A 27,909-nucleotide genomic window follows, 5' to 3' on the forward strand; every position below is an offset into this window, starting at 1 on the left:
ACTGCCAACAACTGTCTTGCAAGTTGAGGCCTACCTTTACTATGAGACTATAAATAAAAAAAAAACTATTTTATCCTTTACAAGTGGTCCATGACTTGTGGTTTATTGAAAGCATAATATCTGGATATCTAATGTTTGAGGAAAAACACAAGCCTCAACAAATTTGCATCCCATTGACACCCTTTTCCAATCGTCCCGCTATATGACTTCCTGATGACTAACAAGCAGTGAAATTTAACTTTGGAAATTGGTGCATTAAACTCTAACCAAATTGTTTCAGAAGTGCAGGAAACACATCTTTCATGTAAATAAAGGTTTTAAACGCAGTTGTTTACTCAATTCCAGAGAAAATACACATTATTGGGTTTTTGAGGATTCAGAAACAGACGTCAGTGGGATCCTTTCCAGACTGACCTGCAGAGCACTGTCTGGGTTCAAAACACTGGATTTAAAGGTTGTATCAGCGATTTCAGGCCCAAACATAAATGATCAAATTCATCTAATCTTTCCTAACGATCCGCTAGCCGTCTCCCCCATAAGTAGGCCGTCAAAAACGTGTCTCTGTAGGCACCCTAGGCTCTGACATCTGTGCAAACAAAACAAAAATACCAACAAGGGTTGGCAACCCACTCAAAAGCAAAATAAAGTGTTTCAACCAATAACTAACGAGATGCACGTTTAGGAGTTTTAATTGCACGGGAGGGAGGGGGAGAGTAGCGAACTAGCTCTGTTTTGTTTAAACATCAACAGAAGTGACGTATCCCCGCTATCGCTGATACAACCTTTAATCTAAAATCTTGGGTTATGGTGAATGGGGGCACTAGCATGGAAGCTAACAACAGTTACTGGCACTGCATGCCAACTGGGACACACTGCACTGTTCTGAAATCCACAACCTCCATTGCAGGAAGCATACCGGTCAAGGGATCTATTTAACACATTATCCATTCAAGCCCTCCATCCTATTAAAGGGGCTTTCAGAAGCTGCTTCCAGACATGTCCTCCACAGTATACACGGATCTTTGTCAAGCGAAGGTTCGACCCTTCAGGTGATTCAGATATGCTAAGATGCGCCACTGATGCACGTGAACACCATTTCTGTGTGGTTGAACACGCACATGAACAGAATCTGCATGTTTTTCGCTTTGTTCAGACATGAGCTCATTTACATAATGTCCTTTGGAAATACTAGCAGGGGAGTAGTGTAAGAGCCGGCTAAGTTCTGAGTTCCAAATGTCCGGTTATGTTGTTCAGTTACACGGCCAAACCGCTTGATATCCGCAGAACATGCGGACTAACACCTATGTCTGAAAGCAGCTTAGTGACACTTGGGGTAGGAGCCTCTGAGCTGCAGTATGAATGCACTATATACCTCAAAGTGATGCTACTGACCATTACACCAACAGACAGTAGATTATCACTGTAGTGAAGCAATTGATGTTTTATTTGCAAGAATCAGGTCAGTTTTTAGACTGGTTGACTGGTTGTAAAACGCATACAAAAAAAAAAAAAAAAACACAAATGGCCACTTGACTCGAACCAAGTTTCTATCTGCCATGCCCTCCATCCCCGGTTATGAGTCTCATGACTCGAGCTAACCAAAAGTCTTTCCTCCAGCGGCTGCTGGACTTTGCCATGTGTCTCCGAGTGGACCTACTCCCAGCGGAGGCGCCGTAACTTCAACATCTAAAAGGGCCCGTCTCCTCCAGCTGCGTTGCGCCCCGGTCAGCATGCTCCAGCGGTCAGCGGTCCCCGGCCTACAGCTGGTCCATGGGGCTTCCTGTGGCTGCCGCCTGGGGCCCCTCTGGCACTGGTAGCTTGTGGAAGTGCTGTATGGCTTGGGCCACCTTCTCTGGGCAGATATTATACACGGGGTGGGTCGGGGCCTGGGAGACACAGCAATGCAACAGAGTAGGGACACGGTTGGATAATTAACTACTGCACACAGCCCAGTAGAAACAGAGTAGAGACACGGTTGGATAATTAACTACTGCACACAGCCCAGTACAAGCAAAAGGCCCACAGCTACTGTCGGTCAGTTACCGGCACTTCACGTTGCGTCAGTTGCTAGATGGAATGCTCTATGCTGTGCCCTTAGTAAGAATATATTAGGCTAATGCATTAAAGCACATTAAAATCACCAAGGGCCCTAATTGAAATGCCAGGCAAAGTCAGTTGATGAGCAAAGTGTCTCGTGTGTGAACTAACAAGAGCATGGAGCTGATCCACTAATGTCTGTACTTAGGATGCTTGCTCACGGTATTGAATTAGCAAATACATTTTGCGTGGTCATTCAATTAGATTAGGCTTTAGGCTTTTGCACTTAGCTCGTTGTTTAAATTAGGGCTCAAAGTCTTATTTTGTTTTTAGCTGCATGCAGCAGTCACTGCTCTGGCGCTCACCAGTTTGTTCTCTCCGTTGCCGAGAACCAGCTCGTGGTGGAGATCCCTGTTCCCAAAGTGCTGCGCTACAGAGAGCCCACTCAGACAGTAGCACGTGTGGTAGAAGTCTCTAGACCTACCAAAGAGCACAAGAAAAAAAAAAAAAACAAACAAACAAATAAATAATTAACAATCAAGCATATCAGTTGTCCTCTAATGTACCTCAATGCACTTGGTTAATACAATTACAGCGTACATCAAGGCAGCTGCTGCAACATTTAAACTAATAGCCTCACAAATGGCACTGACCCACTACACCAGGTAATGTACAGCTAACGGACACAGTCCTGGGTATGTCCAGGGAGACATGAGCAGGGGTGGAGGAGAGGAGGCCGAGGCAGCTGGCCGTACTCACTTGCCAGGCTTGTCCAGCAGGCCGCCGGCTGGGTTCTGGCAGCACAGGAGGATGTACTCCTGCAAGGCCTGCTGTTGAAACATCCAGTTGGTCAGACTGAGCGTTGAGTCCCCTACGGGGGAACATACATGCAAATACAAACACACCACTGAGGTCAAGGTAAGATGGACACAAGACATGACAGATTTAAAATGTGATCACTTTTCCCGGCAAACAGTGGTTTATTTAGTATAAGTATAGTATAATAATATATATACTCTTTTGAGTCCCGTGAGGGAAATTTGGTCTCTGCATTTATCCCAATACGTGACACTCAGCACACAGTGTACACACAGTGAGGTGAAGCACACACTAACCCGGCGCAGTGAGCTGCCTGCTACAGCGGCGCTCGGGGAGCAGTGAGGGGTTAGGTACCTTGCTCAAGGGCACTTCAGCCGTGGATGTGGGCATGGGAGAGCAGTGCTCAGCCACTTCCCCCGCCCACATTTTTCCTACTGGGTCGGGGATCGAACCGGCAACCCTTCGGTTACAAGCCCGAAGCCCTAACCAGTATGCTACCCCTTTGATCCTTTCACATCCTTTTACTTTTAATATAACACGTGATCTTGTTTTGGCTGGAGCTTCAATCCTATTCCCTAATATTCTTTATATTTGTTTCAAATGTGTCATCATTGTGGAAGTTGTCTTAGTTGTTATAAGAATACAAATCTAACTCAGCCCCACACATGCATGTGAAGCTAACCAGCATTATGGCACCATGTGAAGTTAACCAGCATTATGGCACCATGTGAAGCTAACCAGCATTATGGCACCATGTGAAGCTAACCAGCATTATGGCACCATGTGAAGCTAACCAGCATTATGGCACCATGTGAAGCTAACCAGCATTATGGCACCGGAGCTGCTGCTCATATCTGTTTCCGCCTTTTCATGCCAATACACTTGACACTCAATCTGTCTTGTGCTGTAAACTCCTCTGTACTTTCTGTAAATAGCCATATAGACCCACCCACATAAACGCACACACACACACACGCACGCACAGACGCACACACTCCCTACACCACCAGTTTCACCTCTTCTACAGCAAAACAAAACCACTATTTCCACTTCCTTACTGAATAGACTTTGCTTTGCAAACACAGCAAAACTACAACACACAGCAACACTAATTCATGGTCAGTAACTACTCCCGTCAACCCCACACACACACACACCCCGACACACACACACACACACACACAGACACACACTCTGGGCGGCCCCCGCCCTCCTTACCTTCTTTATAGAGCGCCCGGTGGAGTAGTGGCAGGAGCCCTGCCTGCCAGAAGGAGTAGCACCCGTCCACCAGCTTGTTGCAGCGCCCCTGGAAGCCGCCCTCGAAGCGCATCTGCCTACTGGTCACCCAGCGCTGCGCGCGTGGAACGGGCAGTGGACGAAGGGGGAGGGTGCACAAAAAGGGCAGCATACAGGTTTTAAAGAACGTAAAGAGAAGGGGGGGAAATGGGACAAGCGCTTACTGACGTGGGGTCACCACGCATGCGGAAAAATATCCGTACCAGATATCCACTTCAGCTTTCTAATACCGACACCAGTGGTGAGCATCCCGATTTCAGAAAGTACTGTAAAAGTTCTTGGTTTTTGAACTATTTACTAAATAAGTTACTCCTATAAGTTACTCCTAGTTAGCGCAACTCTTTCGCCAGCTAGCTCAGCTCATTAGGGCGATCCCCTGTGTTAACTGCACAGACAGAAGGGATACATAGCAGGACTTTACTTTCTGAAGCCGGGGTGCTTGCTCACCTCTGACCAACACCAACATAGATACTGAATATGCTTTTTTGTAGCATGTGCTTTTTTTCAGTCATTTCCTTTGTTTTCTTTTCCAGGTGACCCCCTCACAGTGGTGGGCTGCATCCACATGGTCCTGGGGGAACTGACGCCTTCCCGTGTCCTTGGTTGCAATAAATGTCAGCCCTGACGAAAACACGACCAGAAAGCGTGCCGCTCCAACGCGGCCAAGCTGACCCGTCCGCTCGCGGTTAATGGGTTTCTGGCTTTTTTTCGAGAGGTTACTATAGAAACACTTGTCGAGACCCCGTGAGCAATATGATTAGGGACTTGAACACTAATGAACGAGTCTGAAATGTCAGCATGGGTCTTTGCAGAGTTGACTCTTTTGCATGTAATGAACTGATTCAGTTTAGTTGTTTTTAGCCCACCCTTAAGCCTTCAGTTCTGGTGTTAACATAGGTGTATGTATGTGTGTGTGTGTTTCATGGAGAAACACTTAAATTTCTGTTGGTCAGTAAGCAAATATATTATAAAGGCCTTTTCTTCTTCTGACTGACCACTATGGGAGCCTGATGCTCATGCCTGTGACACAGAACTCATTAGAGAAAGCCCCTGTCACAGCTGAGCAGCGTCAACCAAATCCCACGACTTAGGGCATGATGTGAATGATTGGCCAGAGAGAGAGAGAGAGAGAGAGAGAGAGAGAGAGAGAGAGAGAGAGAGAGAGACTTGAGTTACATGAAAAATCCCTCCACTGACAAAACTGAAAAAAAGCCAGCAGAGTGAGTGAGTGAGTGAGTGAGTGAGTGAGTGAGTGAGTGAGTGAGTGAGTGAGTGAGTGAGTGAGTGAGTGAGTGAGTGAGTGAGTGAGTGAGTGAGTGAGTGAGTGAGTGAGTGAGTGAGTGAGTGAGTGAGTGAGTGTGTGATCGAGGGAGAGATGGTAGGTGGAGTGGAGAGGTCAGATATGTACTCACTAGCAAGGCCTTGAGGTCCAGCATGTGCTCCTTGCCCAGGATCACCATGGCCGCAGTGCCACAGAAGGTGTAGCCACCGTGGGCCTCCAGACCTGGCACGCCACCTAGACCCCCCTCCCAGTTCTGACAGCTGACACACACACACACACGCGCGCGCACACACACACGCGCACACACACACACACACAATCCCACCACAATCAAACACAGTCCTCAGGCTGCAATACACAGCTTCTGCTACTGACAGGCTGGCCACAATCTGCCGCCACTGTTACAAATCCTACTAAAACACAACGAACAACAACAACAACAACAACAACAACTACGGTCATTTCCTGTGTATTAGCCACATTGTGTATAAGCCGCAGGACAGTGTTTTATGCAAGTTAAAAGAAACAAAAACATTAATACCATATTTAACTGCCCCCATGTATTAACCTCATAGCAAGAAGAAATTTTGCAAAATCAATGTATAAGCCGTGGCTAATAGTTGGGAAATGACGGTAGGAATGGTGACTGTTGTTCAAAAGAGAGTTGTCCCAGTGCTGTGGAGCCCACACACCTCAGGATCCAGTTGTGCGTTCCCTCGAACAGAGTGGGCGTGATGATGTTGGTGAGGGAGGCCACTGATGCGGCACAGTACGCACTCCTGCCAGACACAAAACCCAGAGCAATAATGAACACAGCTTTATCGACAGCTGACACCAGCTGACAGCACTGCCTGTTATATTGTATCAGTTACACAGAGAATGGAAGACCCAGCAGATCGTCAAACTCTGCGTTAGCATTTCAATTGTGACTTGACGTTCTTCTATTTACTATGATGCTAATGTCAATAAACATAAACAGGATGCATTTTCAATAAACAAGCCCTGTGCGAGTCTACAGAGGGTGTGAACACATTCCATTCCTTGTGAGGGCTATTTAAGAAATGAACATGGTCATTAGTACAAGTCACACCTTCTCTGCCGCCGCAGAAGGAGAATGAATCATCTCTACATTACACGTATGCCTGTGAAAGGTCAATCATTTTGTAGACTTAGTCATTTTGTTTTAAAGAGTATTGCCAGCAGTTTTGGTGATCATCAAACAGGTCCTTGCTTAAGGGTTAGACTAATGACAGTTGGTGGTTTCGGTCAAGCACAAATTGGCGCAGTGCAACAAAAAAAACAAATATCCTTCATTCATAGTTCCTTCTGGTTGCTTCACTGAGCTTACAATGAGTATGTTTACATGGACATCCATATTCCCAGCATTGACCTTATTCAGAATAAGACAATATTGTGAATATGGTTTTGTTATTGGAATATGGAGTTGTTAATAGAATATTCCGTTCATATTCCGGTTTACATGTCACACAGCATATTCTGATTAATAACGACTTTATAAAAGTTCTAAACGTTCCTTCCCTGAATGTTTATATAATAACCTTATCACTACCTAAGCTATACTGCCACTTATGTCGCTACTATGCTGTCTTACATGTGCTTCTTCCTCACCCCAAAATGTAGCCTTCCTCCTTCTTCATTCCCGACAACTTTTCTGAAGCTCCGCTTATAAATCATTTTGTAAACTTTGCCGCCAGAAGAAATACCATGGGTTGTCAAACTGTTTGTTGTTATTTTCAATAATGCTGTGCTTAATTGTCGCGAAATACCGTGAATACTCCAATAGAACGTCCTTATTTCGAATAAGGTGTTTCCATGTCTAGAACGTACCTCGATATTGCAAATTAAATCGGAATACTCCACATACCTTACTTAGGTTTTTACTTATTCTGAATATCATCTTATTCCAGTTAAGGCAATCGGAAAAGGCTGTTTACATGGGAGTATCTTATTATCCCGGGTTCATATCGGAATATTAATGTCCATGTAAACATACTTAGTGTCCATATAAAAACTGATCACTGATTTAGATGATCCAACAGGACCTTTCTCTGCTAGTGGATATCATGTTGAGAGCCATTAATGGGCCAATGGCATGACCAATAACATGATCACTACTTCCCTGTTTCTATGTGCACAGGAGTCCCTTAGGGAACCTGTTGTGTGTTTTTGTATGAGAGAAAAAATTCTCTTTCATCTCTGTGTGCTGGCCACAATCCGCGGAAACCATGGTGACAGAACGTACCTGACATCCACCTCCCCACCCACGTGCATCACAAAGGAGCCATCTGGCTGCTTGACGGAGAACAGGAAGTCCAGAAGCTTCTCCCTGTAGGGGGAAGAGAGGGGGGGCATGAGAGGAGGTGACACCAAAGCTGGTTACCATGGAAGCGGGAGCTGGGGCTGCTGAACTGATCTTATGGGAACTCCATATGGAGCAGAGAATGCAAAGCCAGAAAGCAAAACCTAGCATGCAATAGAGCTTAATGAATTCAAACACATCATTGGCCTTTAGTCAAGGGGTGGGGTGGGAAGCGTACCTGTTGATGACGTTATAGGCCTCTTCCGTGCCGATGATGCAGAGGGCGTTGACAGCCGCATAGGTAGGGGCCAGGTGTGGGTGTTGGCCAGGGCCCCCAGCGAACCCCCCCATCGGGGTCTGGCACCGTGACAGGAAGTCACACACACTGGACATCAAAGACACAAGATATCTTACTGTGACAATCCATGACATTACAACCAGTGTATTTACTTCCAAATGTCTCATTCAGAAGCAAAGACTACATTGTTTCATCTATACAGCGAAACTGAATTTTGTGGTTTGCTGCATTAGCATATGAGGTCTTCAAAATCTATCAACTTGTTTTGACATGGTGAAACTCCGAGACAACATATCTGTATTTAATGCTATGCATTAGGGCTGGGCGATATGGACCAAAAGTCATATCCCGATATATGTAGGTTGAATATCGTTATACGATATATATCCCGATATTTTTTCCGCAAAGTTAGAGCTGTAAAATGAAATGTTCAGTCAAATATGAGTAGTTTTATTGAAAACTCACTACTCAAATAACAATAAAATCTAAACATAAAACTGGAGTGCCTTTTTTGAAATCAAAGCGCTGTAAGGTGCACATTTAAATAAAAAAAAAAATAGCCTATAAAATAAAATAGGCCAATCTTTTTCTGAAATAAATATATTTATATGAGAAAAGTAGCGTGCCGTTTCTCGTTTCAGTGCAGAGAGCTCCGGTCAGCGGCTTGCGTGGAGCAAGGATCACGGCGCAAATTTGAACTATATCGATATATGCGATTTGACATGGAACTATACTCTCCTTCCAGCGTAATAATCTAGGAACACCATGGGCGCAGCAGCACAATGATATCATGCAGCACCTGAAAATAGTCCCTGTAGGCTAACTTCCAGCAACAAGGTTGAGCTGCAGCAGACAAATTGGTTAATGACTGGATTATTACGCCTGAATGAGAGTATAGTTCCATGACAAATCAGCCTAGAATATCGCCACGTTTCATTTTCCGTTGGTCTTATTACACTTTCTGACTTTAGAGGAGACAAGTTTTAAATGGAAAATTACCGGAAATCTTAGTCACTTTTAAATGTGAGGCTAGCAGGCGAGATGCTAATGGTCTAATCCGATACAATGATCTATGCTAGGATGGAGCTAAAAGTGGTATCGCCAGACTCAGAGAACGGCTGGATGAACTGGAGAAAGGTAAAAATCAATTGTTTAACTCAAGGGGAGGTGAAAAATGAGTGTAATTCCCCAAATGGTGGAATATCCCTTAATACATCCAACTGTACAATTACTGTGTAGTGTCCCTTTAAAATGTTACATTAGAATTCTAGATTGATGTCAACATACTTGCTAAGGTGACTGAGCAAAAATACTGTATTACAAACGTCAGTGGTTGATTCTGCAGGAAACTATATTTCATTTCATTTTCATTTCATATTTATTATACAGGAAAGTATTAAAAGTAACTCAGCAAAAAAAATGATTTCCAGCAAGTTCCTGTTCTGCAGCACATATAACAAGTAACAGGGACAGGGCACACCACACATCATATTTACATACAACACAAAGCAAACATATAGACATCAGACTTGATAGATAAGATTGTTTGCAAGTGTATGTATTGAGGAGTAGCAGTTTATAGTTTTTTTAAAATTGTGTGCTGGATTGTAATTCTCTGATGTGTTGAGGAATGCCATTCCAAACTCTGGTAGCCGTATGTATGAAGGACCTCTGGCCAAAGCCATTGTATGAGGGCACTGGGTGGAGGGCCGTGGAGACTGACCTAGTGACACACACTTGAGGCATGTTATGTGTTGATAAAAGAGAGATGAGTGTCTGAAGTGCTGTGTTGGAGTTGAAAATAAAAAGAAATAGCATGACTGTAAATACAATTTTGAAAAGACAGAGCATGTGATTGAGCGCAGTGCAGTGGTGTGTCCATTTGGGAAGATTACTGTACAAAGCTCAGGTAATATAACCGTGCGATGGGTTCAGTAACTTCCTTTGTGGTGAGGGACCATATTGGTAGACAGTATGAGATGGTTGAGAATATGATTGCTTGCAGATAGGTTTTGAACTGGGAAGCAGCCTCTTGTGAATCGTGTTCCAGTTTTGGTGTGAAGGGGGGGGGGTGTGTGTGTGTGTGTGTGCGCGCGTGCGTGTGTGTAGCAAACAGTTCTGCCAAATGCCTGCTAATGTGGGCTATACCATGTGCAGCAAGAGCATTAAAGATTCAATAGGCAGCTACCATCAGAAGATAAATGTCATAATATTTTAATGTATTAATGGTCAACTTCAAAGAACTCCTTCAAATACCAACACTGCCCTTGTACCTAATTTGCACAATGTTTCAGTACTTTTCTGCCTATATATTCTTCCAACATTTTACATTTAATCCCACTGTTTGAGGAGTCATTTTAAATTCAGTATTACTTACTGCCACCTCTGAGCTCTTAAGCCATTTAAGCCAACACTTAACACAAACACCTGACTTGGGAATTTGGACTATTATTGTTTTTCCAACAAAAACTCAAAAGCTTTTGACTTTGGACCCTTTGCTTTCTGCAATCCATTCTTAGAATTTTCAACTAGCTTACAGTACGTCCTTATGCTGTCCAAGTTGATTCCCTTACACTTTCTAGGTGTGTGTCAGGGATGTTCATATTCATACACTGGTACATCAACAAATACAAAATGGACAAACTGAAATAGCACATATGGTTGCAAGCAACAAAATCTGAAATCCGATCCCCTTCTGTATGCCCAGCATCTCATCTCTACAGTAAAAATCTGCAATGACAATGGAGGCAAAACACACACACACACACACGCACACACACACACACACACACACACACACACGCGCACGCGCACACGGACACGCACACGCGCACACACACACAAAAAAAACATATACACTACACACACACACAAAAAAACCATATACACTACACACACACACAAACACACACACACACACACACACACACACACAAAGAAACATGCATGCACACACAGTCTGTCCACCTCCATGCCATGCTGTCCGAGCCTATGGTAGAGGGCAGAAGGGGATGGGTGGAGCTGGACTGGGTCGGAATGGGGAAGGGCAGAGGCGGGGCGGGGTGTGGGTGTGGGTTGGCATTGGGCAGTGGCAGTGCCAGGCTGTGGACTCACTCAGAGGCGATGGAGGCGGGCACAGGCTCCTCCAGCAGCTCCAGGCTGTGCAGGATCCAGTAGCAGAGCCAGGGCCGGCTGGCGTCCAGACACTGTGGGCCAGAGAACACACAGAGTCAGCGGCCATCACACCACACACACACACAGGCAGGCAGGCCATGCGATACACACACAGGCAGGCAAGCACACCTGCACAGGCGGCGCAAGACGACACACACACACACCTGGCAAGACACACACACACACACGCATGGCGCATCACACACATATGCAGGCACATGCAGGCACACTGCCTTGCGATGCGATGCGCATGCACTCAGACATGAGAAGGAGAGAATGCTCATGCACACGAAGACACACAGCATGGACATATGCATACACCCCAAGACAGAGGGTTCATGGACATATTCACTTCCCAACATACATTGGCCAAAAATGTACTAATCATTAATAAAAATGACACTTTTGTATATAAATTCATGGATTAGTACATCTTTGGCTGGTAAGAACATTATTATGGAATATTATTCTTGGATGGAATATGGAATATTTTTCAACATTGAGGTTTAATCAGGATCCCATTGAGTTCAATTGTAATAGAACTTTTCCTAGAACCTCAACATCACTTCCAGTAACCACACACTGCACGTCTGAGTGGCAGGAAATCTATATTAGTAATCTGACAAATCGCTAGAAGCTGGTAACGTGAGGTGCGTTCAAATTCGCTAACACAGGCGAACGTTTGCAAACACTCGCAAACAGTCTGAGGAGGTGGTTCTCCGCGAACATACAGTGGAGCTGGATGTGAGCTTGACAGAAGGTAACAATTACCGTTACAAGGGAATGTGAACACCAAATCGTTCATATTTAACTGTTCAGAGAAAACATGTTCACCAGTGTTTGCCCAATCTGAACGCACCTCTAGTAACTAAGTGACTCATCTGTTCATTAAATGTTAAATTCTAATGGAATGGCTCCTTCAGTAAACCTCATGTTTTCTACTTTGCCTTTAAAAGGCTGTACACTTCTGTCATGCTGGAAAACTAATTCTAAAAGCTAAAATCTAATTCTTTTTTATATTAAACTTCAATAAGTCTATATTTAACACTTATTTCATGAAATGAACAACACATTTAAAAGACCAATGGTGTTCTTACATCTTGTTCATTACTTTAGCACATCATATAGTTGTAGATTTTCTCCTTCTGTACATCTGAACTTGTGCTACCAAGTGCTACACATATCTCAGATTCGCATAAAACACCCTCTGAGTGCAAGATGCATTTCAGTCAAACACCAGAACTTCTCATGCTGATGAAAACGCACCTCGTATGCATCTGTAAGATGGCGTAAACCCTTTTTAAGATACTGGTAGTGTTGCTCTCTCAGTAACGTAGGTCTGAAACAGATTAAAAAAATAAATAAAATTAAATATGGGTTGTGAGAATAAAATTATTTGCACAAGCAATTCTTAAGTCATCAGGTTATGGAAAAACTCTGCACTCTGTGTGCTACTGCTATGTTCTATACAACAAGACAAAATGTTCCTTTACACCTTTAGACTGTAGACAAAACGCAAAAGTAAAAATTAAATATATTGTATTGTAAACAACTTTAGAATCATAATACTTGTAATACCAAATTGAAAGGTGCCTGACAATTTACATCCATACCATGCAGATTTATAGCAGGGACTATTTCATACCCATACCAATGCAAATTTATAGCAGGGACTATTTCATACCCATGCAAATGTAAACCAGGGACTATTTGATACCCATACCCATGCAGATTTATAGCAGGGACTATTTCATACCCATGCAGATTTATAGCAGGGACTATTTCCTACCCATACCCATGCAGATTTATAGCAGGGACTATTTCATGTTTATGCTCAAACAAAAGTAAGAGATGAAAACAAAGCCAGACAAAAAAATCTGACTCAGATCTACTCGCCCATTTGATTAGGCATGTGTTTTGTTTGTGCATCGTGCACGTGTGTGTGTGTGTGTGTGTGTTCGTGTGTGTTAACATCATACACCCTCCTGCCCAATTACAAGCCCTTCTGGTGCTGACAGGTCTTTGTCTGACGAAGCAGCACTGGCACCTCTGTGTAAGAGCATGAGTCACTACCATTCCCTCAGACACTCGCCGCCTCCACAGGCTTACAGCCTTACGGCTCAGAGAGGGCACAGCCGTGGTGCCTGGACCAAAGCAAGCGCACCACTGGCTGAACCAGCTTCACCACCATTACTCTCCACTCATTTGTCAAGACTAATGAAACAGCCTCGACACCCAAATAACAGACTCCCATCATCTGAGCTCATCCTTGAGGAATGCCAAGGCTAGCTGCCAGCTCACTGGCACACTGTTAGGCTGTTAGTGTAAGTGTTAGGTGTAATGTATAGTGTGACCTTCAAAATAACTCCTGAGATAATACCACTTTGGGGCTATTGTACATTTTATGGGGAATCCATATGCTCAAACCAGTAGTATGTGGGCTGTTAACATTTAATATCCAGTCGAACGGAGAGATGATTCATCCTGAAGGTGGCCACAGCAGCATAGCTCCTCACATTACATCTATGAAACTGTTGGCATGGAAACAATAAAGCCTCATAACTGACTGGTAATTAGTGACAGATCAAAGGGTTGTGAGTAGGCTGTGGCAAAGAAAATCACATAACAATTTGCCTTTTGGTTAAAACAAGTTGGACAGGGACGCTTATTCCTAACTGGAATAACAACATGATACAGTGATGTTTTTTGTGCAGGTACATTTATCATTGTAGAAGAGGTGTTTGAATTTGTTCAGGAGACAACTGGCAGATTCATCTAGCTACAGTTGTGTTCATAAAAAATTATCTTTTGGAAATTGGCATGGGATATTATCCATAAAATCATCTCTCAATGTAAATGTCAATCTCAATGCCAATCTCTAGGTCTGGTGAAGGGTATGTGATGATGTGGGGCTATTTTAATTCCAAAGGCCAAGGGAACTTTATCAGGATGCATAGCATCTTGGATCCATGAAATAACTGGCCTTTAAAAATAAAAACCTGCCTGCCTCTATGGGAATTTAACATAGGGGTGTGTGTACTTGCCCCCTGTATTTTAAGGAAGAACATTTATTTATTTACAATACATTATTCATTCACAAAGAAAATTGGTGTCCTTAAAGGTTGGATTTTTCCTCATTTTTTAATTAAGGTATTAAGATCAATTTTCAATTACCACAACTGCATGTCTCAGACAGTAAAAGGAAAACATCCGCAATATCCAGCCACTGCTTTGGAAAGAAATCCAAGAAAAAGGGTAAATTACATTTGGACATAGGCTTTAGTGTATAGACAGGATGGTTATGAGTATTGAACATCACACTTACTGTGGTGTGCTGTGCATTTGCTGGTAAGCATTGAGTACTTCTTGGATACTGCGCTCTACTTTTCTCTGAAAGGAAAAAAATTATAAGGATGATAATCAGACTGTGAGTGTGTGTATGTATGTGTATGTGTATGTGTGTGTGTGTGTGTGTGTGTGTGTGTGTGTTCAAAACACTCAGAAGTCCATGATGCACTTGGTAATGCTACACAACATACAGTCACAGAATAGGTCTAGAGGCTTAGATCATTCGAGCAACTGTAGCATCTATGACTTGTAACAATTACCTCTTTTACCCTCACCAATTCTTCAAATTGTAAACCATCTACTTAGCCAGCTAGTTTAGCTGTCTATAATGGTGGTGGTGACCCTTGAATTAGAAAATCGTGGTTTGCCAAAATAAGAGAAGAGCTTCCACATATGATATCAGATTTGATTTAAAAGTAATGGAAGTTCTTCAGCGACATTCACTCAGACAGGAGAAGAACTATAGTAGTTGGTGCAATGATAAAACCTTAGCTACTAGTTGATTATGAAGTTGATTAATTACAGTTAGCTACAGTTTACGATTGGATTATCTAATTTACCATTCATGTCAAGACTTGCAGCTAAATCGTGCGATTCTACACACTACATAACAAAATTGGCAATTGCATATGTAATTTCCGTTCCATGTGTGAGTAAAAGACAATCTGTCCAGTACATCTGTTGGCCAGTTAGCCGACCAGTTAACTAGCTGCTAATAGCTCAAGGAATTTGACAACATGCAACATAAAATTGGAGCTAGCAAGCTAACTAGTTAGGTTAGCAAGCTAGCAAATGGATCTGACTCACCTGTTCGGCTGAAGTCACGGTTTGAATTCCGTCATCTTTCAACAGCTCCAGTGAATGACACTCGTCAAAGCATCGTAAAGGTGAAGCTATCGTGTCCATTATAACAACATTAATCACAAATTTAACAATTTAGTAGTAAGTTAAGCCAATTATGTTCTTATTTTAACCACTAGAAGTAATTGTTAGCTCTCATGCGTGGGAGGAGCCTTAGAAAACGCCAGTACGGCAAGTGAAGAGACTCAAATCACTCACAACCAGTGGCTGAAAAAGGATTTTGACCGTCATCTGTCTCTTCCACGCGTTAACAGAAATATATTTGTTTCATTTTGCATATCCTGTATCTCACTGTAACAGCTCAGTCTATCTCACATGTTTCCAAATATATTGAAATAACTTGCCATAAGAATAATGTCATAGGAATATCGATAGGCTTGATGATAGCATATTATGTTCCATTTTGGGCTTTCAGCAATTTAGCAGTCATAAATCGACATTTTGTCACGAGGCTGCAATTCAGACAGCAGCACACATCTCAGGTAGGCCTACCCTAGTCCAAACAAGATAATGATCTTAAAAGTTGAAAGAAAAAAAAGTCCGCCTGAAATGTTGCCTCTTTTGGTCAAATTTGTATTGGCTATTTGTGCCCATCACACCGGATCTCGTTTTGTAGCCTTTTTTGCCAGTAACGAATGAATATCAATGGGCTATAATTTTCACAATTCAACTCTGTAAAAATGGTGGGCGGGGGGTGTCCGAGTGGAAGCTTTTTGTCTGCTTGTGCTCCAGCCCTCCTCCCTCCACCCATTTTGACGGTGTTGTTAAGTGAAACAGATGATGCTGAGCGCATCTTAGCCGCCGCACCCACTACAGGCAGAGTTATTGGAATCCCTCCTACATCACCGATCGTTTATGGCCCTCTAGTCATGCTACCAGATTGACAGCTTCTTGGAAGGAACGAGAAGATAATAAGCGTGCGCTGCATGCAGCCGACATGGAATGTGTATATGCAACAGCACATAGAAATTCATCGCTGAGTTAGCTAAACGTCCGTGCATGAAATCATGGCTAAGCAATATGATGTTCTGTTCAGACTCTTGCTTCTTGGAGACTCCGGAGTCGGAAAAACCTGTTTATTATGCAGATTCACGGACAATGAATTTCACCCTTCACATATTTCCACAATAGGTAAGATCGCATGTAGCCTATTGCATTATTAAGTTCTTTTGATTTACAGTTTTCCTAAAGACTCCAACCGACCTACTCTAAGCCCCCAAATGCATACAGTCGGCGCGCCTATAATTTACTCCCTTCCGTTATAGTAAAAATATCTTGAGGCCTTGTCAATGCGGGTTACTGTATAGCCAACAACTGGTTTCAACGATGTGTGAATGTGTAAGATATTGCGTCTTTGCTTGAATACTATGGTCTTGTTTCGATAGAACTGCAGGTGTATGCATAGGCTGATGAGAGCAGTATTGGATGCTTTCGATGACACGATGAGACTATGCCAAAATTCTCATTTCAAAGTCTGTAGCCTACTAAATTATGTTTTCATTAGTCATTCGTTTCATTCTACAATTGCTTTACTAATGTCTTTACCTCATATAATCGTGGACTGCATGTCAAAGCTCCTGCAATAATATATTGAATAGGCCTGTTGTTATTATCCTATAGCCTAGCCTGTTACTATAGCCTATATTATTATCATCAACATGGCAGTCTACTGTTTTTAAAATCAGAAAACATGTATGAACAACTTGAATACTTAAGAGGATAGAATTATGTTATAGTCTGTTTATTTAAAAAGACTGCCATACTGCAAATGGAGTCCCCCAAACAATTGAAAGACAAGGTTATTTCCTTTCCTATAATCTACTTTTCAGATTTTATTATGTTCTTGACCAAACATTCAATAAGACTCTTCACTATACATAAAATATTCTGAAGGCAAAATAACACCATGTCTCTTATTTCTCAGTTTTAGGCAGTTTACACAGTCCCTGAAAAACAATGCACATAATCCAGATAATCAATAAATTAAGAAGACAGTACTTTGGAGATCTCTAGACTCAGACAGAGGCAATTTTATTGTTTTTGCTGACAAACTACTATATCTGTGATTAGAATTTTTAAAAAATAATATAGTTTCAAAGCAAAAGCCATGTGTTTGCGTGCCCAGTGGCACTGCTCACATATTTCTTCAGTATCTGCACATTTCAGCACTGACCTCCATTCTCAAACTAGCCTTAATTGTTTTTTTTAACATGTGATTCATCACACAGCTTGAAATGACAAATTGAAACATTCTACTGTCTCTATTGTACAGTGGAGTTTGGTTGTTTATACTTATACTTAAATTTACCATTTCTGCTGTAAGTGCATGTTGTGTGTGATGTCTGCTACTGAGACCTTTGAATTTCCCCTTGGGGATCAATAAAGTATCTATCTATCTATATATATATATTGTTAATAGGCTATATTTCATTTTTATAATTTCCAGCTGTGTGATGAGTCACATGTTTACAAATCAATTTCAATATATATATTTGTTAGTGATGTGGATTACCACTCCTTCATTCACACCCCTATTTAATCCCCCATTCTGACAGATCCCGAGCTCTAAAGTCCCAGTGTAAACAGTGTAATCCTATGCCCAGCCTTCCCCACCCGCTTGAATCATATTTCATCTCTGTTGCAGCATTCTCCAGAGGCTCTCTGTCTGGCACGCTGCTTATCTCTCACAAGAAATAGGGTTTCCTGTACGGTTCACCAGTCTGTGCATGTCCGTGTCAGTGGACTTCTCTCATATGACAACACAACGGAAGGCCCGGCTGTTACATTTGGTGGTGTAGTGCAGGACTCGCACCAACTATCATCCCAAAATAGTCTCCCCATGCCTAAGCCTATTTAGGCTCTATAGCTTGCATTGTCCTTTTCTAGTGAGGACCTACAAAATTGTGACACTTCAGTATCAAATCATGTATATTCAGTAGCGCCCTTCTGTCTAATTAGGCCAGAGAACTGAGGTGTAAAGACGTCATCCTCTGTCACATCCATGATGTGCTTTTCATGAGGAAGGAACAGCATCCTCTGTTTCATGCCATGTTCATTTCATGTGTAAGGAACAGTTAAAGGAGAATTCCGGTGTGATATTGACCTAACGTGTGTTGAAACATGATACCGAGTGTGAACATATGTCTCAGATCAGATTCCAAAAATAATTTTGTGGAAATGCATGGATTCCAGTTGCTGCTACTGGAAGAAACTGGAATCCATGCATTTCCACTGAATTATTTTTGGAAGCTGATCCCTTAACATACCTGTTCATTCTTACTCGTCGCTCGACTTATTGTGACTAAATTCAAGATGGCTGCAAACACTAAACTTCGTGAAGATACTGTCTGTATAAATGGTCTTGTAAGTAAACTACCAGTGCTTTTTCAAAGTTCTCAATGTCTCGTTTTAAATGTCAGGGCCCTCGGAAGTCTACCAATGAAGTGTGGAGATACATTGAGCCTCGTAAATGGTGTAAAACAGTGATTTATTTGCATGGCTAGCCCGATGCCGAAGCACTACCATTGAAAAAGCTGTTGGTAGCATCGGCTAACTAAGCCAGATTTTTGGAGTGCAGGGGACAAGCCGAGATGGGCTATGAGACATACGTTCACACTCGGTATCATGTTTCAGCACACTTTAGGTCAATACCACACCGGAATTCTCCTTTAAAAGGCTTAGAAGCCATCCAATACCCATTTTAAAGGCAAAGTAAAGGCAAACTGTAATCCAGTACACCTTTTTGTTAAATTCTGCACATATCTACTGTATTCTACCTGTCTATATGTGTGCACCAAAAAAACCTCAGTTCACATTATGACCACTGAAGGGAAAGGTCCATTTCATTGTTTTGTTTTGCTGTTGTTGTTGTTTTTTGGTTTAAACATCAATCAACCATTTTTTTTGCTAGAATCAGTGACTGTACCTTTAATTAACAAGCAGAGATACGTAGAGCTGAGATGCATAATCAAATTACCCTGTTGTCAGGAGTCTTCTAAATGAGATCTTGTGAAAGAGATTGACTCAGGCTGTGTTGTAAAGAAATGGCACTCTTGCAGTTTATAAGGACTGAAAACGTACCTTACAAGGTTGTTATCGTCACAGCTTGTTTGGTTAGTCTTCTATGCAGGGCTAAAATGTGAGCGTGCCCTTGTACTTGCACTAGCTTGATATTTCTAAAGCCCTGTCAGTCTGCTATGGTTTGATAGCAGTTGTATTAAGCCATGCATGTGATAGCAGTTGTATTAAGCCAGTTGTCAAGAGACCAAAATGCTAATAGAGCAAGCTGTTGCCACAGATCCATTCTCTAAAAAAAACAAAATCTCCAGTTGTCCATAGCTTGGGGAGTTGCCATTATCTGAAAACAGACTTGTTTCTGTTACATGCTAATTACAAATGTCAGAGTTGCATGCGGTATTTAGAACTGCCATATTTGCTTAAGCTTGTAGTCTTCCTGATCTTATTCGATTAGTTCAGTGAAAACTTCTGCCCAGAGGAATTTGTGTCATTTAGCTAAATAAGTTAAACTGGTACCATATGTCTGTAATAATTTGGAGTTCATAGTTATAAAGGTTAATTTATAGTACACTGTATGGTTGGACTTGGTTTAAGCATTGTCCAGCATAAAAGTCAGAGCAGCTTCTTCCCAAGACTACTGGGTTAGGGGTCTGTTGGCCATAAAGTCAGGTGAAGTGTCATCCAGACTCAGTATGGGACTTGGGACACTTTGCATGGCCATCGGGAGGATTGTCCAGTCCAAAGGGGAAAGATCAGTTTAGCATATCTACCAGAGACTAGAGTCATCCGTTGAAGGAAGTGTCTGTGTGGTTGTTGTTATTTATTGTGAAGACTTGTGTGTAGCTACCAGGAGTCAGTCGGGCCAAATATGAAAATCCATGTGAGTGGACAATAAAGATTCTACTCTATTCTATTTCCTATAAATGTACAACCATCAGTATCCTGAGTCCTGCCAGAGGACGGTGGTTTGTTTATGTTTTATGGAGCTCATTAATTAGTAGGCACCCTTCTGAGGATAGTTGTCTCTGGCCAAACACCACATTAGCTGTTTTTTTACACGAATCCCCCAAGTTATTGCAGAAATTGCCTCGCTTCCTCCTCGGCTCTCCCCAGTGTCATTAAAGCTGGGAGGAGGACGACTGTTCACTTTTATCTTCCTTACCCACTGACTGCCTTGGGCCCACACAGCTACTGACGATAATGATAGCCCAGCCCTGTGTTACTGTCTGAATGCTTTCTAATGAAAATGAAACGCTTGCTCCGGCTGCCTTAGTGGTGTTCTCTACAGATAGATAGAACATGTAGGAGAGAGAGAGAGAGAGAAATAGAGTGAGAGAGAATACGATTAAGAGAGTGAGAGTGAGGGAAGTATGTTTTTGAATGTACCTCTGAATTCTATATTGTCATCATGTCTACATAGAACAGCTAGTTTCTCTAGAAAGTGTCCAAACTGTGCACTTTACTGAGTATAAATGCTAGTTCCATCTTTCTTTCTAACTTTTCTAGAGTTTGTTATGACATCTGACTAGAGACATTGTTCTATTATTTAAGAGCACATTTAAATGATAAAGGCTGGGTGGACATCTGATTGCATTGCACAAGCCATTTAAGCAGTCTGAGGCTGTGGTTGTTTTGAAGAGGGAACCATACCTCTTCAGCTGTCAGCATTCTAGTCTCCCCTCTCGTCAGTGATCAATACAGCCTCTCTAAGGAAACTACAGCACCGTGATCAGCCTAAATGACTCTGCACTTATCTAACTTTAAAAGGCTGTGTTAGTACTCTGTGTGCTAATTTTGGAAATTTTGGATTGTATGTTTGCAGAGCTGTAGCCTAGAAATCTAGACGCACCCAAGCGGTAGCAGATCTGTGTATAGAGTTGCCTAATCAGTGCATATCAGCTGTTGGTATATGCCCCCATCAGAGTTTACGTTTGCATATGTCTGGCAGATTGTTGATGACATTCAAAGCCCTTCATGACCTCTGCCCTCCATACAGTATGTCACAGAACTCCTACAGACTTATACGTTCATCTAGCTGGATTATTGTCAGTACCAAACATCAGGCTCACCACAATGGGGGCAAAGGCCTTTTCCTATGCTGCACTCAAACTGTGGAACTCACTCCCCTCACACATTCGCGCTCTCGACTCCATCTCACAATACAAAACGGCTCTTAAAACCCACTTTTTCAAGATAGCTTATGGACTTTAATGTCCCTTCTGTTTTAATTTTCTTGTTTTTGTGTGCTGATTATTATTATTTTTCACTGTGTTTACATTAAGTTATTATTATTGTTATTATTATTATTATTATTATTATTATTATTATTATTTTCTGTATGTCCGGTATTCCTCCCTCACTTATATGTATGTCGAAGAGACACCCATATGATTTGCTATCTACATTACAGCACATTTGTCTTGTGTTGCAGGTGTCGATTTCAAAATGAAGACCTTAATGATAGATGGAATTAAAGTAAGGATACAGATATGGTGAGTGGATGCATGAAATGAATATTTGATGCATTTACATCTACCACTGAAAAGTGCCCTCTTAGAACCGTACCTTGTAAGCATGGTGTGTTTGCCTCCTGCAGGGACACGGCGGGCCAGGAGAGATACCAGACTATAACCAAACAGTACTACAGACGCGCGCAGGTGAGGGCAAAGCAACCCTGCAGCAAACCCTCATGCTGCTATGTTATCCTTTCATTATTAGCAGAGGACTTTATTATTATTGGGCAATTCCACGCAAAACTGTCACGTCCATAACGCCAACTAAACGCCATGGTATTTGTATGATGTGAATGATTATGTGAAAAGTTCAAATGCTCAAAATTCAAGTAATTATCATTCTCATCATACCATACCATGGCATTGTGTTAGTGTTATGGACGTGACAGTTTTGCATGGAATTGCCCTATTAGCCTACTGCGTGTTTGTTCCACGTATTCTATGTGTTGAGATTATAGAAATGTTGCACTAGGTGTGATATTCTAGGTCTGTGATTTTTAGGATGTGTTCATGTATCACAATTTAAAGATCGATTGGAAGAGTCAGGAAGTCATACAACGGTATTGATTATGCACTCGTCTTCCTTACTCTCATCAGGGAATCTTCCTGGTGTATGACATCACGAGCGAGCGGTCCTTCCAGCACATTATGAAGTGGGCCAGTGATGTGGATGAGGTAAGGCCGTGGGGTCACGCAGCAGCCAGCACTGGGCCTACACTGGCACACATGGGGCCTAGGGCTCTGTGTCAGCTGGTATCTGGGAATGAGCTTGTCACTTACCTCAGTTCAGTTTTTAGTAGCTTTGACGTTATCAGTATACGTAAATCATGATGTTCAGTATCCCATGTTTAAAGTAAGACAATGTAGGAATTCCCCTTTTTGTCATTTAACCACATACTACCACATTGTGCCCTAATTTGTTCATAACTGACGAGAAGGGTCCTTCTCCCGTAACAACTACTTTACAATACCAGTCGTTCTGTGTGCACAGTCTCCATTTCCCATATTGTTAGTCAGAGTGCCATCAGCATGCGTTTGAACCCTTTACTTTAAGGTAAACTAGCTACATTATGTTGCTTTAAAGTTCGGAAAGTACAAATACAAAGCATACCTGCCCACCCCTCCTGTCTGACCTGATCTTCTTCTGGGTCTGTCCATCTCACCTATTGCTCCTGACTGTTGCCTGCTTGGTTTCCTGTATGACTGGTTCACTCGAGTGAGGCCCCACTGTGTGTGTTCTCTCCACCTTAGTACGCTCCTGTGTTCTCTCCTCCTTAGTACGCTCCTGTGTTCTCTCCTCCTTAGTATGCTCCTGTGTACATGTGTTCCCTCCTCCTTAGTACGCTCCTGTGTTCTTTCCTCCTTAGTATGCTCCTGTGTTCATGTGTTCCCTCCTCCTTAGTACGCTCCTGTGTTCATGTGTTCCCTCCTCCTTAGTACGCTCCTGTGTGCATGTGTTCTCTCCTCCTTAGTATGCTCCTGTGTTCTCTCCTCCTTAGTATGCTCCTGTGTTCTCTCCTCCTTAGTATGCTCCTGTGTGCATGTGTTCCCTCCTCCTTAGTACACTCCTGTGTTCATGTGTTCCCTCCTCCTTAATACGCTCCTGTGTTCATGTGTTCCCTCCTACTTAGTACGCTCCTGTGTTCTTTCCTCCGTAGTATGCTCCTGTGTCCATGTGTTCACTCCTCTTTAGTATGCTCCTGTGTTCATGTGTTCTCTCCTCTTTAGTACGATCCTGTGTTCATGTGTTCCCTCCTCCTTAGTACGCTCCTGTGTTCATGTGTTCTGTCCTCCTTAGTACACTCCTGTGTTCATGTGTTCCCTCCTCCTTAGTACACTCCTGTGTTCATGTGTTCTGTCCTCCTTAGTACGCTCCTGTGTTCTCTCCTCCGTAGTATGCTCCTGTGTCCATGTGTTCATGTGTTCTCTCCTCTTTAGTATGCTCCTGTGTTCATGTGTTCTCTCCTCTTTAGTACGCTCCTGTGTTCATGTGTTCTCTCCTCTTTAGTACGCTCCTGACAAAGTGCAGAAGATTCTCATAGGGAACAAATCGGACGAGGAGCACAAGAGACAGGTGGCTACAGAGCAGGGTACCAAGGTGAGTTTCATGTCATTAATACAATAATATACATTCATTCATTAGTATGATTATGTATGTATGTATTATATATGACAGATTTATTTGTATAGCACATTTGGTACGCAAGGCAACTCAATCAGCTTTACATTATAATTTTGAAAGATGGCATATTTTCTAAAACCATAGTAACTAAACCACAGTAATAGACATACTGTACATTCATTAATAAAACTGAAAAGCACTTTAGTAAAGGGAACTGAATTTCTTCTACAGCTTGCCAAAGCTTATGGAATGGACTTCTACGAGACAAGTGCCTTCACCAACCACAACATCAAGGAGGTATAGTAATTTGTTTGAATCTATTCATTGAGTTTACTTAATGCATTCTTGTGATTGTAGATGTCCTGTCTGTAGAAAGATGAGATACAGACACTGTTATATCAGTGCTATATATCAATAGAAGAAAGCCTTCTTAATGCCATTCTATAAACATAAGTATAAGTATATATACTCTATTGATCCTGTGAGGGAAATTTGGTCTCTGCATTTAACCCAATTGGTGAATTAGTGAAACACACTCAGCACACAGTGAACACACAGTGAGGTGAAGCACACATTAATCCCGACGCAGTGAGCTGCCTACTACAGCGGCACTCGGAGAGTAGTGCAGCCGTTCCTACTGGTCGGGGTTCGATTACAAGTCCGAAGCGCTAACCAGTAGGCCACGGCTGCCCCCGTACATTGTGGACATTGTGCATAATATTAAACCAGGTTTGTAATGATTTTGTGGTGGCTGAGAAACACTCTACAACTAGAGAGGCATACAAATAGGAGACGGGTCGTTGTTTGAAGTTGCAGAATAGCAATGATTATAATTTCTTGAAAGAAGTCAGAGTTATGAATAATTGTAAATTAGCTGAGAAAAGGCTGCGATATGTTGTGAGCATTACTATTAATTATTTATCTGTGTAATAGTAAAGTTTTTGTAGTAGACAATATTGATTCCCCTGAAAGCATGGTATCACCAGGTCTGATGAATTCTATGATGCTGTTTTAACGCTACATGACATCAAGGCCTGATGTATGGATTGTATTACAGTTAAACATTTGAACAATGTCTCTGTCCTCTGATTGCCATGTGCTTCACTGTTTTTATGGTGTCCTACCACACTCTGTCACCTCTGTATTAGAAGCACCTGTTATAAAGGACAAAGCTGGAAAATTAAATAGCATGACTCATTTATAAACCCATTGACCTCTCCAATATTCTCTGTAATGCACTGGAAAGAATCTTGTTAACAATCATAGGAATATTTGTTGTTGTTTTTTATCACAGAAAATCAGTTTGGTCTTAACTTTTGATGCCATGCTGATTTAAAATGAGGAAAATAGATCCTCTGACATTGCTGAAGCGCACGGAACGCCTGGTATTGCACCATATAACCCCTTTAGTGCTAACGGCTACCAAGCATATTGAAAATTGAAAAGGGGGATTTCTAGATGTTACTTTAATGTTAAGTGTACGGGAACCATTGCAGCATATTAAAATAAATGAAAAGACGAGTAATGCTTTTGTTTAGCTGTGGTGCGTAGGGCAGGACCGCTGTCTTGACTGTGTTCGTGTAGCCCTGGCCAAGATGTGTGCCACAATTTAAAGGAAGACACCACCATACAACATACTGTTCAAGATTTAGCAGTGGACCTTCCATGTAATAACCAATGATAAACAACACTCAGCTACAGAGAAATGTGTTTATTGTTCATTTTAGCTGAGCAGTGTTGTTAATCCTCATGACTGTTGCTTCAGTCTTTCACACGGCTGGCCGAGCAGGTCCTTCAGGCTAACTGGAAAGACCTGGACGTACTGAGAGCATCTGTGACTGACGAGCTCAACATCGCCGCCCTGGAGGAAGAAGAAGGCATAGGTGATGGCCATGGAGACTCACAAAAAGCCTGCTGGTGTTAAAAACAAAGCGGGAAATGACATTGCCTCCTCATGCAATCAAGGCCTGTTATATTTTTCTTTATGGACAAACATTTACACTGGTATGAACATTAGTCTCCACACTGTCTCGCTATGACGTGTCCAGATTGAGGTCAGCAGGGTTCGGCGCCTTGAGTTGCTCTTCCACCAGGACACCACGAACTGAATGAACAGAGGTGCCTCTCCTGCGGTTTCTGTGGGTCTGAAACACACTCTTAGCCACCTGTACAGTGCCATACACAATTTAGCCCACTAGATGGCCTCGCCTGCTTTCTAACGGCTGTGAGGGATGCAGAGGAGTTCAAATATGGTGGCAGGATTCTCAAATCCAAGGTGAGTGGGTGTCAGAGGATGTTCAGGTATTATGTAGCTGATTCTTTGTTTGTTTTTTCTGGTCATTTCTGCCTGGGTTTCCCTGGATTGTTCCACTGTGGTGTGTGTGCAAGGCCTTTTGAAGATCAGCTGTATGCGCAGTGAGTGCTATGAATAAAGATATGACTGTTTGTTGTGGTTCCAGCAGTTTGAAATGCTTGTGATTAACGACTAGATTGTCTTCATGCCCCCACAAAACAAAACACCAACGCTTGGGGCTTTTAATAGTAAGTTTCAGGTTGACGTTCAGATGTGGTCTACATGAAAAAAAAAGGCAACCACACAGCAGTTTGTTTTGTGCAGCTAATTTCACCACAGCTGTTTTATGACTGCAACTCCTTCAGCTGAAACAAGGGTCACTGCAAAATGTCCTCAGTGGAATGTTTTAATCATCAAATGCTTGTATAGTTGCTGTTTGCATCCTTGGCGTCAAATAATGCAACTTGCTGACCCAGCTTCTGTTGTATAGCAGAAATTGAGCATTTGCACTGCAGATCATCATGCTGAGGAGAATGTAGAAGTGGTACACAACTCATATCATATTTTTCAAGGAATTATAATAATGCACCAGTGTCATGCATTTTGAGTGTGTCTTGGTTTAAATATGTTCAGTATGATCAATGGTTAAAATAGACATTTTAGTTCATATCCCCTTAAACATTTGACTTAAATTGAATATGTTAAATCAGAATGTTTTAGTTTATTACAGGTTATGTACAGTATGGAGACCTGTTTCAGTGCAGTAAAAGCAAAATTGACTTGGTTCTGTCTTTTATCCATATCCACTATTCCAACTTCAGTGAAGTTAAATCTCAACTGATCATGGTATATTGCAACCATTTCACCAGAGACTAGACCACAGAAGCAGTGATTATGGAACTTGCTTAGATGCATCTACTGCAATGATTCAATGTAACCAGTGCAAACCAAGAACAGATTATTTGTATGCGTGCAAGTGATATTAAAGTGTGTTGTATACTGAATGATGTAAAATGCTGTAGATGCTAATATATCTTTGTGTCATTCATTAAAAATGTTTCTCTACACTTGTGAAAATCTACATGGTGTGATACTGCGATTCTTTTTTTGGACTCAAGTGGTCATGACACAGTGGACATAGTCCCTCATTTCTTACTTAACTCTCAGTGGAAATGTTGGGTACCATATTCTTATGAAATGAAGCCATTAGAAATACATAATTCTCTCTCTACTTCTCTCACACCCTCTTTCTCTTTTTCTCCTCATCTCTCTATTTCTCTCACACTGTCTATTTCTCTGTTTCTCCTTATCTCTCTATCTTACACCCTCTTTCTCTGTTTCTTCTCATCTCTCTATTTCTCTCACACTATCTCTTCTTCTCACACATACCAATGTGCAGCATACTCTGCCTTTCTCCTCCACTCTCCTTCTGTGTCAAAAAAAAGAACAGATCCTCAGGACACATTGCGTCCGGCTGCCAGGTTTGGGTACAGGTGCTGATGGCATCCTGATGGTACCCAGCAGGCATC

General features: G+C 42.1%; 2 protein-coding genes across 3 annotated transcripts; one reads left to right on the plus strand and one right to left on the minus strand.

The window, feature by feature from the left end:
- Window positions 1–1,421: 1,421 nt before the first annotated feature.
- On the minus strand, window positions 1,422–15,632 carry LOC125298894 (protein farnesyltransferase subunit beta-like). Its single transcript, XM_048249798.1, has 12 exons — window positions 15,382–15,632; window positions 14,552–14,616; window positions 12,493–12,565; window positions 11,167–11,258; window positions 7,993–8,139; window positions 7,698–7,781; window positions 6,127–6,213; window positions 5,565–5,694; window positions 4,075–4,207; window positions 2,797–2,908; window positions 2,403–2,517; window positions 1,422–1,886 (listed from the first exon to the last, which is right to left on the minus strand). Exons 1-12 carry the CDS (start codon window positions 15,478–15,480, stop codon window positions 1,758–1,760), a joined length of 1,266 nt encoding a protein of 421 aa, XP_048105755.1. The 5' UTR covers window positions 15,481–15,632; the 3' UTR covers window positions 1,422–1,757.
- A 31-nt stretch (window positions 15,633–15,663) lies between these two features.
- On the plus strand, window positions 15,664–27,461 carry LOC125298895 (ras-related protein Rab-15-like). Of its 2 annotated transcripts, XM_048249800.1 has the most exons (8): window positions 15,664–15,917; window positions 16,472–16,566; window positions 21,884–21,944; window positions 22,049–22,109; window positions 22,563–22,640; window positions 23,974–24,063; window positions 24,319–24,384; window positions 25,853–27,461. In XM_048249800.1, exons 3-8 carry the CDS (start codon window positions 21,898–21,900, stop codon window positions 26,009–26,011), a joined length of 501 nt encoding a protein of 166 aa, XP_048105757.1. In that variant the 5' UTR covers window positions 15,664–15,917; window positions 16,472–16,566; window positions 21,884–21,897; the 3' UTR covers window positions 26,012–27,461. The 2 variants fall into 2 exon arrangements, with proteins under 2 accessions (XP_048105757.1, XP_048105756.1); XM_048249799.1 differs by lacking the exon at window positions 15,664–15,917 and having other exon boundaries at window positions 15,962–16,566.
- Window positions 27,462–27,909: the final 448 nt, after the last annotated feature.

This window comes from Alosa alosa, chromosome 8 (assembly GCF_017589495.1).
Source record: "Alosa alosa isolate M-15738 ecotype Scorff River chromosome 8, AALO_Geno_1.1, whole genome shotgun sequence".
Lineage (NCBI taxonomy): Eukaryota > Metazoa > Chordata > Actinopteri > Clupeiformes > Clupeidae > Alosa > Alosa alosa.